Source organism: Theropithecus gelada, chromosome 13 (genome assembly GCF_003255815.1).
Source record: "Theropithecus gelada isolate Dixy chromosome 13, Tgel_1.0, whole genome shotgun sequence".
Taxonomy (NCBI): domain Eukaryota; kingdom Metazoa; phylum Chordata; class Mammalia; order Primates; family Cercopithecidae; genus Theropithecus; species Theropithecus gelada.
Genome location: NC_037681.1, coordinates 107563047 through 107577188, shown reverse-complemented (window position 1 = coordinate 107577188; position 14142 = coordinate 107563047). Strand labels below are relative to the sequence as shown.

The following is a 14142-nucleotide window of genomic DNA, read 5'->3' as shown; positions in this document are numbered from 1 at the left end:
TCATCCCCTTGTAGTGTGCCTGCACTGCTGGTGAGGCTGTGCAAATCCACCATTACTGTACCTTCACCTTTCCTAACAAAAAAGGAGTTCCACTCCTTTGGTAATTGGCCCAAAATAAACCCCAAAAATAGGTGGCTAACTCTGATCAAACCTGTTACAAAAGGAAAACTGCAACCTCATTACACCAAAGTTATCTAAACTTCTGGGTGAAAAAAAAACCCAAGCAATTAGGACTTAGGTGTCACTTAGGAACAAAAATCAAGTTGGGCTCAAAAATCCTACCCCCTAAGAGATGCTCTTACTGTGTGGCTCAATAGTTGACATAGCTTCCTTTTCAGAAATCACCATTTGACAGAAGTGGTCTCCAATGTTGGCCAAGATGTACTTTGCTGTGTCCAAATCAATCCCCACAACGTTTTTGGTTAAAGGTAACCACAAGCCAATTGCTTCATTGTCATACTTGTTTGGTGTTAAGAATCCTTCTACCCGCAACACACCATGTTTGTTGAATTGTAACCTAGGGAAGCAGGGGAAAAAAAGATATAATGCACACACACACACACACACAAAACTGATTTACAACTTGTAATTACTTTTTGAGGGGGCGAGGGGGAGACGGAGTCTCGCTCTGTCACCCAGGCTGGAGTGCAGTGGTGCCATCTCAGCTCACTGCAACCTCCGCCTCCCAGGTTCAAGCAATTCTCCCTGCCTCAGCTTCCCCAGTAGCTGGGATTACAAGCGTGCACCACCACTCCTGCCTAAGTTTTGTATTTTTAGTAGAGAATTTTGCTATGTTGGCCAGGATGGTCTTGAACTCCTGACCTCAGGTGATACTCCTGCCTCAGTCTCCCAAAGTGCTGGGATTACAGGCATGAGCCACCGTGCCCATCCACAACTTGTAATTACTATTTAAATCAACAAAGTCCTTCCTAGTTTTCTGTAATCTCCATGGCTAATCACAGCCAATGATTATTTGGCAATGTCAGTAGGAAGATTCAAAACACTTTTTCCCCAAAAGACAAGCTAGACGGGGGGAAAGAGGAGCAAGGAGAAGGGGAGAGAGGTATATTTTGCACTCAAACCAATATAATCACACTGCCTCCAGGGATAGTTGTTCGACCTGCTGGACTTGGCACTTAAGAGCAGGAAAATCGTAAGTTACTACAAAGGTAAGTCGTTAACAAACAGAAGGTGATAAATAACCTGATCAGATTTAAATACAACTACTGCTTCAAGACAAAAGCTCAGCTAAAGAAGGGTAACCGCTAGACAGTCACTGAAGCAATGGCCACACTGGTTTGTGAGGTACTTGGTGCCTATATGAATTCCAGCTGCACGTTACTGTCCAAGCTTCTGGAAAGAGGGAAGCATTAAAATGGGCCTCAGAACCTAAGAAGTGGAACAAAGGGCAGACCATTTGTTCATTATTTGCCTTCAATACTCTGTAATACTTGAATGTTTTTTTCATAAGCTATGTATTTCAAATTTTTAAAACACAAAATATTTTTTTCTTTTTTTGAGACAGGCTCTCACTCCAATGCCCCAGGCTGGAGTACAGTGGTATGATTATGGCTCACTGCAACCCCCACCTCCCAGGCTTCAGCAATCCTCCCATCTTAGCCTCTCAAGTGGCTGGGAAGGCAGGCATGTGCCACCACACCCAGTTAATTTTCTTTTTCCATTTTTTGTAGAGACAGGAGTTTGTCATGTTGCCCAAGCTGGTGTCAAACTCCTGGGCTCAAGCAATCCTCCCACCTTGGTCTCCTGAAGTGCTGGGATTACAAGCATGAACCACCATGCCCAGCCTAAAAATATAGTATTCTGGCTAGGCACAATGGCTCACTGTAATCCTAGCACTTTGGGAGGCTGAGACGGATCCAGTTAGAGACCAGCCCAGAGAACATAGCAAGACCCTGTCTCTACAAAAAAAAATTTTTTTTAATTAGCCAGGCATGGTGGCAGAAGCCTGTAGTCCTAGGTACCTGGGAAGCTGAGATGGGAAGATCACTTGAGCCCCGGAGTTTGACATAACAGTAAGCTATGATCGTGCCAATGCACTCCAGCCTGGGCAGCAGAGTAAGATTCTGTCTCTAAACATAAATAAGTAAATACATACATACATACATATAAACAAATATTTCTAGTAGGAGACATAAGAAATAGACATAAAACACAATGAAGTAGCCTGTAACATATCGTAACAGTCATCAATTCTTGTAAGAGCAGAGGACGAAGTGCTAACTGCTGACTATGAGTTTTGTGGGCCAATATGATGAGGGCCTCACGGTAAAGAGAGTAACTGAGCTTGCTTTGGCAAGAAAAGGTAGACAATTAGGTGAAAGAAGGTATGTCCAAAAGACAGTATTTCATATAAAAGCAAGAAAACTAAAGGTGAACAGGGTGACAATAGACCAATTAGACTAAAGGGTTTATTCAAATAGGTAAGAATCAGGAAGAAGTTGCAGAGGTAAGTTGGGGTCAATTGCTGAAGCCTTCAGTATTTCACTGGGGACCTTGACTTTGCTAGGCACTGGGCAGCTATCAAAAGTCATCATGTGAGACACACGCGAAGTTGTGTTTTAGAAAAACCATTTGTCCAAAAGAGTGTAGAATAAACTGGAAGGACAAGACTCTGTTAGCTAACATATGCAAATTATTTCAAGCAGTCCAAATGAGAGATGCAAGTTTTTAACTGACGGTCCAAATTAGAGATAGTCGTAACACTAAAAAATAAATTTGAAAGCATTTCAAAGTGAGACGTAACGGCAACAGGACCTAGCAACTGAGCCTTACCACTGAGACCCTACCCCTAACTCCTATTTTATTTGCGAAAGAGTTTAATGAGATACAAACTTGATGAGGAGGCTAATGACAGCCTCGATCTTCACTCTAAACATCAGGAAAAAAGTTAAATTATGATATTCTTTCACCAAGATATAAGTTTTTTCTAGTTTCTACTACACTGGCTTCTACTATGCAGCATTAGGCAAAGGTACTTTCCCCTTTAAAGAAGTCAAAAATGAAAAAAACAGCTAAGTCATAAAGTCAATGACTTCTAGACTGTTACAAAAATATAGTGGGTTTAAAAAAAAAAAGCTCTAATCATATTACAAAGAACAAAACAAAATAAATCATCTCTTCCCTAAAATGCCTTTGCAACTTAAACCAATCTCTCATCCAATCTAGTTATACCTTTCATAGCAGAGGAGCCATAACAACATGAAATCAAGGGCGTGATAGAAACACAAAGACCTGTACAAAGCACAACCATTTCAGTTTCTTCAAAATACATACACATAAAATGAACATGCACTGTAACACACCTGTTTAAGAAAAAAATTCTCGAGAGGAAGGGAAATAGAGTTACCCTCTACTGAGAGCTTATTCTGGGCCAGGAGTTATTCAAAATATATTAATATATGCATATGTTAACATATGTTAACAGTATTACAGCTCTAAATGCTACCCACATGCTTTATGATGTGCTTTTGCAATTTACAAAGGGATGAATGGGGCAAACTAGTATCTAAAAAATTCTTATTTTGTTAAATAAGCCTGAATCTGAAAATTACAAGCATATATAATTAATGATCTAAATTCCCTGTGCATTTAATTCAGCTCATCAGCAATCTTTTCACTTAGATAAAATGAAAGGGGAGGAGGAGAATAGGAAGAAATTGAAGTCAACTCTTCTGTTTATGATTAGATTTAGTTCAACCTGAAAGTACCTAGATTTCTGAGAAAGTGAATTCTATCTCAAGTTCAACTATGCCAACACTGTTCATTTCTATATGAACAAAAGAGAAGACAGGGCTGCTTTTTTCTTCACTCAGGACAGAAGAATTTAAAGAAAATGATTTTGAATTTATATATATATATATGAGAAAATTTTGCCTATAAAATTGGAAAAGATTTTTTAAAAACATATGCCTCTCCCTGCTGCCAATGGTACAGAGACCATGGGAGCATGTTCAAACCCTGCAGTGGGCAAGGACACAGGTGCAACCTTCCTGGAGGATAACTTGACAGAACATGTGTATCAAAGTCTTAAAACACACACACCTTCTGACCCAGAAATGCCATTTCTAGTAATCCTCCCAAAGCAAATAATCAGGGACATGGACAAGATTATCATTTCTGCATTATTTCCAGTCACAAAAAATACAAAATAATCTTAATACCAACAAGGGAATTGGTGAAATAAATTATCAAACATTACTATAATGTGCTCTTACACAGAAATTCAAAAGTATTTTAAGAAAAAGGTTATGATCAAGAGGTCCCTACTACATAATAGGAAAATAAGATTCAAAACAGAAGGCGCAGTATACCAACTATGTATGCCTGAATACATTTTATGATCATACAATGCACTGAAAAGTTAATAGTAGTTATTTGTAGTGGTTTTTCAGAACCTTCAACATTTTTCTATAATGACTGTTCCTTTCAGAAATAGAAGTTTATATTTTTAAGCTTCGTTACTTTAAAAAAAAAAACAAAAATAAGAATGAAAAGTCACATGCAATAAGATCTAGATTCTCCAACCTAGTGATTACAAATGCAACATCTGCCACCTTTTTACTTCTAGATTTACTGTTGATAAAAGAGTAAAAAAGGTAGGTTAGATGATCTAGCATAAAAAGTATGCCCAGATTATCTGAACTTTTCCCAAAATGCCTCACCTCCTGAAGTGAAAGAAGCGGCAAAACACAGGTGAGTCCTTCTGTTGCTCCTTATCCTTGCGGAGACTGTCCAAGCGACACTCTCGGCACTTAGGCAACTGTGCCACAATGTTCACACAAGAATCATCCTGTACGAAGGCCTCGCCACTCTGTTGCAGCTTTTTGAGTTTAGCTGGGTCTGTCAAAACCGACTTCCTGGAAGGGGCTAGGAAAACAAAAGATAAAGGAGACAGGACCTCAAATTTTTTAACACCACATTCATATATGATTGAATTCTATTCAAAAAGCCAATATTCCCTTAAAGAGAACTCCCTTCTCCATTCCTGGTTCAACTGTAATTTCCAAAAATGGCTCAACAGAAAACAACTCTCAGAATAACTGGAAAAGTTTTACTCTCTTTATAAAACAATTCTTATTTGCTGAATCCATTTGGCAACATAAAACTCGAAATTAAACAGCCAGACTCACAATTTAAAGTTAATGTATACTTCTATTCACCACCCTACATTTTAGGATGTTTTCAAATCAGGTATTTAATTCAAACTCTGTTGAGGTTCACCTCCGTAAAGGCCTGACTTTGTGGACGTCCACTCTGTCATGTTCCAAATGCAAAAAAGACTGGTTTAAGGTGTGTTTTTAAAAGTACAATGCAAAAACTAACCATTCTAAAAATAAAAATAAACAAATCACTTTCCTACATAGCCCCTCGGTCTACGGGGTTACAGCATCTTCTAAATGCCTGTCACTTGACTCCTGACATGTCTTCCACTTCTGCTCATGTGGTCTATGCAGGATTAAGAGCACTGGCTACAGACAGGATTATAATTCTAAGTAAATGCAGATTGTATGTTTTAACTTGTAATCAGCCGGAGAACTTGAAATGTTAATATGGTTTCTAAAGAAAGGTAGAGATGTACTAGGAAAGAGCAATCACCGTGTCAGAGAACAAAGTAAGGAATCCATTTGTATGTCAAGAGCCTTAAGGAATATTTAATAGAAAACAGAAAAGACCTTTTCTTAGGGTCCAAGAGAGCTGAGAAGAAGGAAGTGGGTTTTTAGGCAAACAAACAAAAGTCAAAAACCAACAGCTTCTGGGGAACTAGTTGAGAGATGGGTGGGAGAGGTCAGTCTTGGAGAAAATGCGAAGATCCTAAACCAAAGGTGGTTTTAAATACAGTAAACATCTTCAATAATTACCTTAGAGATGATCTAATCTTACCTCTCTTTTAAAGCAGGACTAGACCACATGTAAATTTCAACATGATGCTGTTAGTCCTTGATCCCTTAAACACTCTTATTCAGTTATAGTGAAAGAGAAGGTAAAGTAAGAAAGGAAAGAAAATAAAGAGATTAGTAGTTCAAGGATGTAATTTTAATTACTCAGATATTGAAAGACATCATCCTTTGAGTTGGGCCACGCTTCCACAGATCACAGGCAAAAAAGGTTATCTTACCTGTTCTATTCTGGCTCACACGAAGAAATATCTAGAAATAAGAAAGTTGAACTGTCTAAATCTAGCTCTTTACCGAGGAGAGCAACAGGAGCTACCATCAGTGATTCTCTGAATTCAAAGCCAAGTCAAGAGAAAAATGCAATGCCCACTTCTGAGGAGCCACATTATCTATCTGAACAGAAAAAAAGGCAGCTGTTTGACTCCAGTTTGCTTTTGTTTTCTAGACCCAAAGTGCAAGAAAGGAGCAGAAAAGTTTTCCAAGCCTTCTGTGCCAACATGTATTACTAGTGGACACAGATTACAAGTCACGGAAGGCTTCTGATCACACTCTCACACCTCAATCAAAAAAAAAGTCACAGTAGATAGCAGGATGTGCTAGTCCAGGATGTAAGTAGGTATTTCACTTCTTTTACAATCCATTAGATGGAGAATAGCTGCATAATATATTAAATGAGACAAAGCTGGACTCCATAACTCACTTGTGTATCTATCATGTGCTTACTGCACTAGAATCTTTACTGCTTCTTCACATATTAATTTGCTTCAAAAACTAGCTGAGTGTGAGAGCTGATGATTCAAAAAGAATAAATAGAACAAGGATATGGTTATGAATATGTACTTTGAGTGTTACATAATTTCTGAGAATAGGATAATCTTATGCAATTAATTTTATGCAAATTAACAGCTATATTAACTTAAACCTCAATGAAGAAGCTAGATTAGAAGTATTGCTAGGCAAAGAAAGTTCTATTCTTCCAATGCTATACTAAAAAGATTCGCAAGTCAAATCCAGCCATCTTGCCCTCTAATTTTACAGAGGCCTGCAATTAAAAAGGCAGTGTAGATATATTCATTTTTACTGATCCAAATAAATAAGTTGTTTTCGTAGGTTGCTTTTATTCGTTTTGTTTCTTTAAGCCAAGCTCTCGCTCTGTCGCCCAGGCTAGAGTGCAGAGGTACAATCATAACTCACTGCAGCCTCCAACTCCTGGGGTCAAGCAACCCCCCTGCCTCAGCTTCCCCAGTAGCTAGGAATAACAGGTGTGTACCACCATGCCCGGATGATTTTTTTAAAAATTTTTTGTGGAGATGGGGTCTCACTATGTTGCCCAGGCTGGTCTCAAACTCCTGGTCTGAAGCAATACTCCCACAGTTGCCTCCCAAAGTATTGGGATTACAGGTGTTAGCCACTACGCCCAGCCTAAAACATTAACAAAATCCATACCAATTTCCCACATAGCTAACAGTGATCAAAAGGCATCTTTAAATTCTAATAGCTCTAAACCTTTTGACATGCTGAAACCATTCTGTTCTTTTAACTCTAGTAACAGAGCTTCTGATAACTACCACCATTGTAATGCATCCTCGAACTTCATGTAAGTAGCATCAAGTACAATGTACCATTTTTCCTATAAGAAGAGTAGTTTTAAATTGTGGGTGCAGCAGGACCTCCCTTAAGCAAAGAGACTCTTCCTGGTATTTCAGCCCTATCCTTAACAACTTCAACCCAAGTCCTTTTTCCAGAAATGATACAATTCTGCATCTTTTCTAAAATTTTAAATCTCAGCTACCTGTCACAGATCACCTCTCCTACTCCAACCTGGATGTTACAGAAACTGACAAGCTGAAATAAAGTAATCACTAGATTACTTTAGATTTTGTTTCAAAATTTTCTTAACCTAAAAATTGGGAACCACCTAATAGGAACCAGTTAAATCATATGGTAAATGAATATAACAGAATCCTTGCTTTAAAATACTAATAGATATCTACACTAATTCACAGGGTAAAACTGTTGGCATGAACCCATTTGTGTATACATGAAACTAGGTACACCAAAATATTAACAGTAATCGTTTCTGAGATTTGGGGATTATACCTTCAACTTCTCTGACTGTATAAACTATTTCTACAAAGTCATTTTCACATAGTTTCTCATAGGACAAGAAACAGATATATATATATCTCTACCATTTCTTACCTTCTACCAATAAAGATATTGAGAAACACTCACCATTCTGGATTTTATTGTTGCTTCTTGTACAACAGCTTTCATTATCTACTTTTACTGAAGATTCCTTTAAATTCTGTGATTGGCAAGCTAAAGCTGAAGGTTCTACCTTTTTTCCCGAACAGTTATTTGGGCTATCACTATTGACACCTGCTTTCACTTCTGGTGCATAAGAAACATCCGATGGGGAAGGTGCATGTTCTAAGTGCTTCTGCCGTACAGGAGGATTGGCAATTTCCAATTCTGCCCTAGAAGAAGCCTTTGTAGGTAAGCACTCCTTAGGAAGGCCAGTCAATGGTTGTGGAACAGACTCCAATCTGTTTTCCTGATCAGTGTTTGTCTTAGGCTGAGTACAGCTGCCTTTTGGCTCACTCAGAATTTTCAAGTCTCCAGTTCCAATCTGAGAGGACTTTGAGAGCAACCCTGCTTTGCAGACATCTGGTTTTGTTCTCAGAGCTTCAGACTTTGTATTTAGACAGGAAGAAATTTCCTCTGGCAAACTCTGTTTATGACATCTGAAAAAGATAATATAGAAAGCTAGCATCCAGGCCTCCTTTTCTCTCTCCATTATCTTCCCAAAACAAACTGTTTGGTTCCATAAGGTAATGAGCATGAAAGAAAAAAGAAAATTTCTTGTATGTTACAAAATTTAGGATAGGTTTCTGTGAGCTGGAGTTAAAAGTCATCAGTCAACAGTTCTGCAAAAATATCATAACCAGTCAGAAAAATACAACCCTAAATTCTGTCTGCATGTTCTCAGAAATCTTTAACTTCTTACGTTAGCTCTACTTCTCACAGCACAACGAACCTTAGCTTTCTCTCAAAACAAAATATTGTATGAACCAAAGAATACACTCAGCAGATGAGCTCTGTGGTTTATAAATATCAAAACTAGAACTCTGTGTAGGGGCAATTCTGAAAGTTTCTTCTTTTTTTTTTCTTGTTAATTTCAGAGACACCTCTGCTAACTTTTTTTCTATAATGAAGATTACGTTTGAATTTCAAAGATAAAACTAGCATTCTTACTACTTGCCAAGAGTCAAAAATTGAACCTCTGGTAAAAGTCAATGTGTCAAGACAAAATTCTAAAATATGTATGTATATAAGAAATGTTAGAAATCCCTTCAAAGATATTCACACAAAATCTAATTAAAAACGAACAATGGGCAAGGTACAAATGGCTCACACCTGTAATTCCAGGATTCTGGGAGGCCAAGATGAGAGAACTGCTTGAGACCAGGAGTTCATGACCAGACTGGGCAAAACAGCAAGTCCCCCAACTCCACAAAAAAATTAAAAATTGGCCTGGTGTGGTGGCACACGCCTGTAGTCTCAGCTAGTTGGGAGGCTGAGGCAAGAGGATCAATTGAGCCCAACAGTTCAAAGCTGCAGTAAGCTTTGACTGTACCACTGCAACTGCACTCCTGCCTGGGCAACAGAGCAAGATCCTGTCTCTAAAAAAAGAACCTCAAAAAACAAAAAATCTAACAAACTGGCAGCAGCACAAAACCCTTTTCTGCTATGAACATGTAACCAGCCCTAACAGGGAATAATTTCATTCTTGTTTGTTCAGTGATCAGGACACATAGCAAATAGAATAGCTGATTACTTGGTTATTCAAAGAACAATTTGGTATTTTCCCTGTACATCTTACTAGGGACAGCCTTGAAGAACTTTTGTTTCTTAGAAATTCATCCTAGAGTTCTTTCTCAAGAAAAATGCAAAGTCTTTTTTTTCTATTATACCTTTTTGTTCCTGCCTCTACCAAACGATTTCATCTCGGAGAAGAATTTTTCATTTAAACACTCAGATGAAAAATCTTTCCTTGGATATCACTGAACTTCCTAAAGTTCCCTCCCTTTCTATTTTGAAGACTGCTCCTCCTCCTGTCTGACTGCCACATGGCCATCCTCCAAGCTCTATCCCAGGCTGCCTGCTTTTTCCCAGTGAACCAGTGTGCTCAGCCACTCTCCCACCTTCCAAACCTACTTTTCTATACCACAGTCTCTCTGACCTCTATCTTAAGTCTGTATCAACTGCTTGCCTATATAGGCCACCACCACTTCCCAAAAGAGACCCTTCCCTTAAAACTACTTGCACTGTCAACCTTGTAACTACTTTAAATTTCTACTTAAACTTTACATTTCATATTCATTTTCTTCCTCTACAAGTTAGTAACAGTACCACCTACAGCTATTGCTTCCTCATCTCTATTCTTCTTAGAACCCTCTCTACTGCCATATTTCTCAACTATACTTGGGTCAGCTCATGTAAAGGCTGAGGAGAATCTCTCACTGTAATCACGTCTCACTGCTTCTTCACATGTACGACCTTCCATGTACGACCAATCTGTTCCCTTTTCCTTCAGAGAAGACACTTGTTTTACAAATGTCTATACTATTTCAATTGATCCTTCTCACTGTACCAAGATAGTCTCTTTTCTCATGCCCCCTTTCACTTCTACACCATTTTCCATGTTGCTGTGTGCCTTCTATACTTTTTCACCTCCAAAAGCATTTATCTATCTTTTCTCGGAAACCCTAATGAAAAATCTCCCTGGACAACTGGGGATAAAAACAATGAGCCATGACTAAAATAATTTTTTATTATTGTAATTAAACATCTTTAACAAATCACTACTCACCCTTGAGGAATTTTTGCTCCAAGGTTAGGTGGAGAGTTGGCAGCCTGAGGAGTACTTTGCTGTCTTGGGTCCTTACTAGGTGGAGTTGCTGCAGTACAGCCAAGCAGTATCTCCTTAAAAACTGTTGTAGGTACAGACTGTACAGGACACATACTGGGAGAGGCCTAGAAGATACCAAACCAACAGATATTAAAAGGAAGTCCCTAGTTAAGAAATAATAAAATGCTACCAAATTTAAGATCATTTGCTTAATACTAAACAAGCATAATACCACTGCCAAATAAAAAGAAAGAAGAAAGTGAAACAAGTGATAAACTATAAAATTAAGGGCTTTAAGACTGTAAATAAATCACTCCAACTTTTCACAAAACTTATGTCTTCCTACAAAGGATCACAAGCTTATGTTTTTCAGATCTCTGAACTATTGTGCCAGGAAAACAGTCAGGTGGCAATTACTTTAATAATACAACGCAGAGGTGAACTTTTAAGTGACAATTTTAAACGGTGGCAGTTTCACATGCATTCACTTTGGCATGACTTGAGTGCCCACCACGCACTTACTGCGTAGTTTGGCAGGAGACCAGACCACATAGGACTCTTGTGTTAGGCAGTGATGCCTATCTGGTATCCAGATAAGCCTTTGCAATGCAATAAAAGTTGAGGACAGTTCTTGCTCTTATGTGGCTCATCAAGTCACAAAAGGCATCCCAAGCTGCAAAAAATATCAAGTTATGACAGGCCTGTGGGCAAAGCTGGGACACCTGTCCCCGTTCCCTTTTCAGGTAATTTTATCTTCACAAAAATATAAGTATTGAATCCACTTCTAAACAGTTTATACCATTCACAAAAATAAACTTCCCACCATGAAAAAAGAGACTAGATAAATTCAAGACAACGAGTCTATGGCTGAACCAGGGGAAATCAATTCACCCATCTCACCAGGCTCCTCACATGTGCTTAAATTTTTAAGTCATATACCTTTCTCAATCATCTTGCCTTACCACCAAATCTAAACTTGAAGAATCTCCAAAGTTTCTTCATCTTCTAGTTACTAACTTCTAAAGTTTGATTACAGCTTCCATTAATAGATTTTTTGTTTTGTGTTTTGTTTTTGAGACAGTCTCGCTATTATCACCCAGGCTAGAGTGCAGTGGCGCTATCTCGGTTCATTACAACCTCTGCCTCCCGGGTTCCAGCAATTCTCATGGCTCAGCCTCCCGAGTAGCTGGGATTGCAGGCATGCACCACCATGCTCGGCTAATTTTTCGTATTTTTAGTAGAGACAGGATTTTGCTATGTTAAGGGTGGTGTCCAACTCTTGGCCTCAAGTGATCCGCCTGCCTTGGCCTCCTAAAGTGCTGAGATTACAGGCATGAGCCACTGCGCCTGGCCAGCAGGTTTTTAAAACCTGACAATTTTGAATATATTTACATGTACTCTACTCATGAATGTTTTTCTCAGAAATTTACTATGACAGCCTTGAAAAGACTGGCTAGCATATACTAAACAGATATATCTGAAAAATAAGAATTTAATCACATGCCAAGTTTTGGCATAGTTTCAACTATTTTTAGGCACAAAATTATCTGATCATATATTATACTATTTCAGTCAACTCAATTTTGGTTAAATAGAACCTTAATGTTCTCCAGAAGGTGTTATGGTTGGTTTGGGGTGTTTTTTGAGTTTCCTAATCCTTTAAATAAGGAAATTAGTTTATTCCTAAAGTCCCTTTTGCTTATAATAGCTTACAATTCCCTGTTAATCTGAAGTTAGTCTCCCAAAGTTTAATGCCAAATCATTTTGAAATGCTTATTCAGGGCTCAATTTTACCAATTATCTTTCCTCATATAGGTCACCATCCTTATTTTGAATTATGTTTAGAGTTGATACACTAATAACTTTCCTTACTCTTCCAAGAGCAACATACTTAAGAAATTTGGATTATAAACCTAAGCATAAATTTTTACTCTGTATAAAATCAAGCCGCTCAAGTAAAAAAAAACCCTCCATCGCTCTAATTTCCCATATGTAATCAATAAACCAATAAATCTTGCCTCTATTTGCAAAGTATGTATTGAATCCACCCATTTCTTTCCATGTCACTACTACTACCATCCTTCCCCTAAGCTACACGTCTCCTAACCAACCTTCCTTCCATTTGTGTTGAATCCTCTGCATACTACCCAAGATCTCTCCTACCACAAAGCAATCTCTATAAAACATAAATCAAATAAGATCATGGCAGTCCACTGCCTACCAGAATCCCATGTGGTCCAGTCTCCTACCCACTCCTGCTCCTCCTCCCCCCATCTTTTTCACTGCCCCCCTTGCTCCCAGTACTCCAACTACACTTGCTTCCTTTCTCATCTCCTAGTGTTCTAAGCCCTTTCTTGCCTGGGCCTGTGTGCTTGTTATCTCTCCGGCTACATCGTTTTCAGTGGCTGGTTGGTTCTCTCTCTTCACCCTCAAGTCTGTTAAAATGTCACCCTCTCAGAATTTCTGATTACTCTTTCTAAAGTAGCAACCCAAAAGCTGTCCCTTACTCTTTATCATTTTTCTGTTTATACCTTTCATAGCCCTTATCACGCCATGAAAGTACCTTTCACTTATTTATTGTCAGTCTCCTCACAATGGGACGCACACTCTTTATGGGCAGAGGCCCTGCTCTTATACCCACTGTTATACCTCATAAAACCAAACATACAGTGGATGCTCAATAAATAAGACTGGTGGAATGAACATACGAATGAGTGAATGCTGTTGGCACATAACATTCCTAAATAGCTATAAATCAATAAGTCTTATGAGTTACTTCAAGTGATAGGATCACCACTGTAGATCAGTCTAGCAAATACTAACTTGTTGGAAGGACAGATGGAGGAACAGAGGGAAGGAGGGAAGAAAGGAGAAATCTGCTATTTATACAAAGGTAATTCAGCACACCAAGGAGAAGATTTGGAGAGCAGTGGCAACAGCACAGTGATGAAGACTACTGGATTTTGGCGTTAGCCTTTGGTTTGAAATTCAGTCTCTAACACTTCCTAGCACTTTCTTCCTATAAAGTATACTTTACAGGGCTGTGCTTTACCATAGCGCCTGGTGCTAAAACAAATTTTAGAGATGAGCTGTCTTAAAGCAGAAAAACATTGCGAAAACTTTCTCAATTCTGTCACTGTGTGTTAGAATTAGCATAACTTAGCGTGCTTTTCCTTTAAGAAACTCAGGTATTTCCTTCTACAACTTTCCTAAGGTGTAGCTCAACAGGAACAGGACTCCAATTCCCAAACCCATGTTCACAAGTGCACCACTGCACTGGCCTCTGACTCAACAAAGGGTCAAAGTTTCTTC

The 14142-nt window shown here is 38.6% G+C and overlaps 1 protein-coding gene across 2 annotated transcripts in view; it reads right to left on the bottom strand.

Moving 5' to 3' along the window:
• KDM3A (lysine demethylase 3A) overlaps positions 1 to 14142 on the bottom strand; it is a 52151-nt gene that overhangs the window by 18609 nt on the left and 19400 nt on the right. For both annotated transcript variants that reach the window (XM_025354286.1, XM_025354287.1), the window contains exons 9-12: positions 10792 to 10955; positions 8151 to 8662; positions 4683 to 4887; positions 303 to 517 (exon numbers count right to left, since the gene is read on the bottom strand). In XM_025354286.1, the coding sequence (XP_025210071.1) occupies positions 303 to 517; positions 4683 to 4887; positions 8151 to 8662; positions 10792 to 10955 (1096 nt within the window). The remainder of the gene's footprint in view (positions 1 to 302; positions 518 to 4682; positions 4888 to 8150; positions 8663 to 10791; positions 10956 to 14142) is intronic.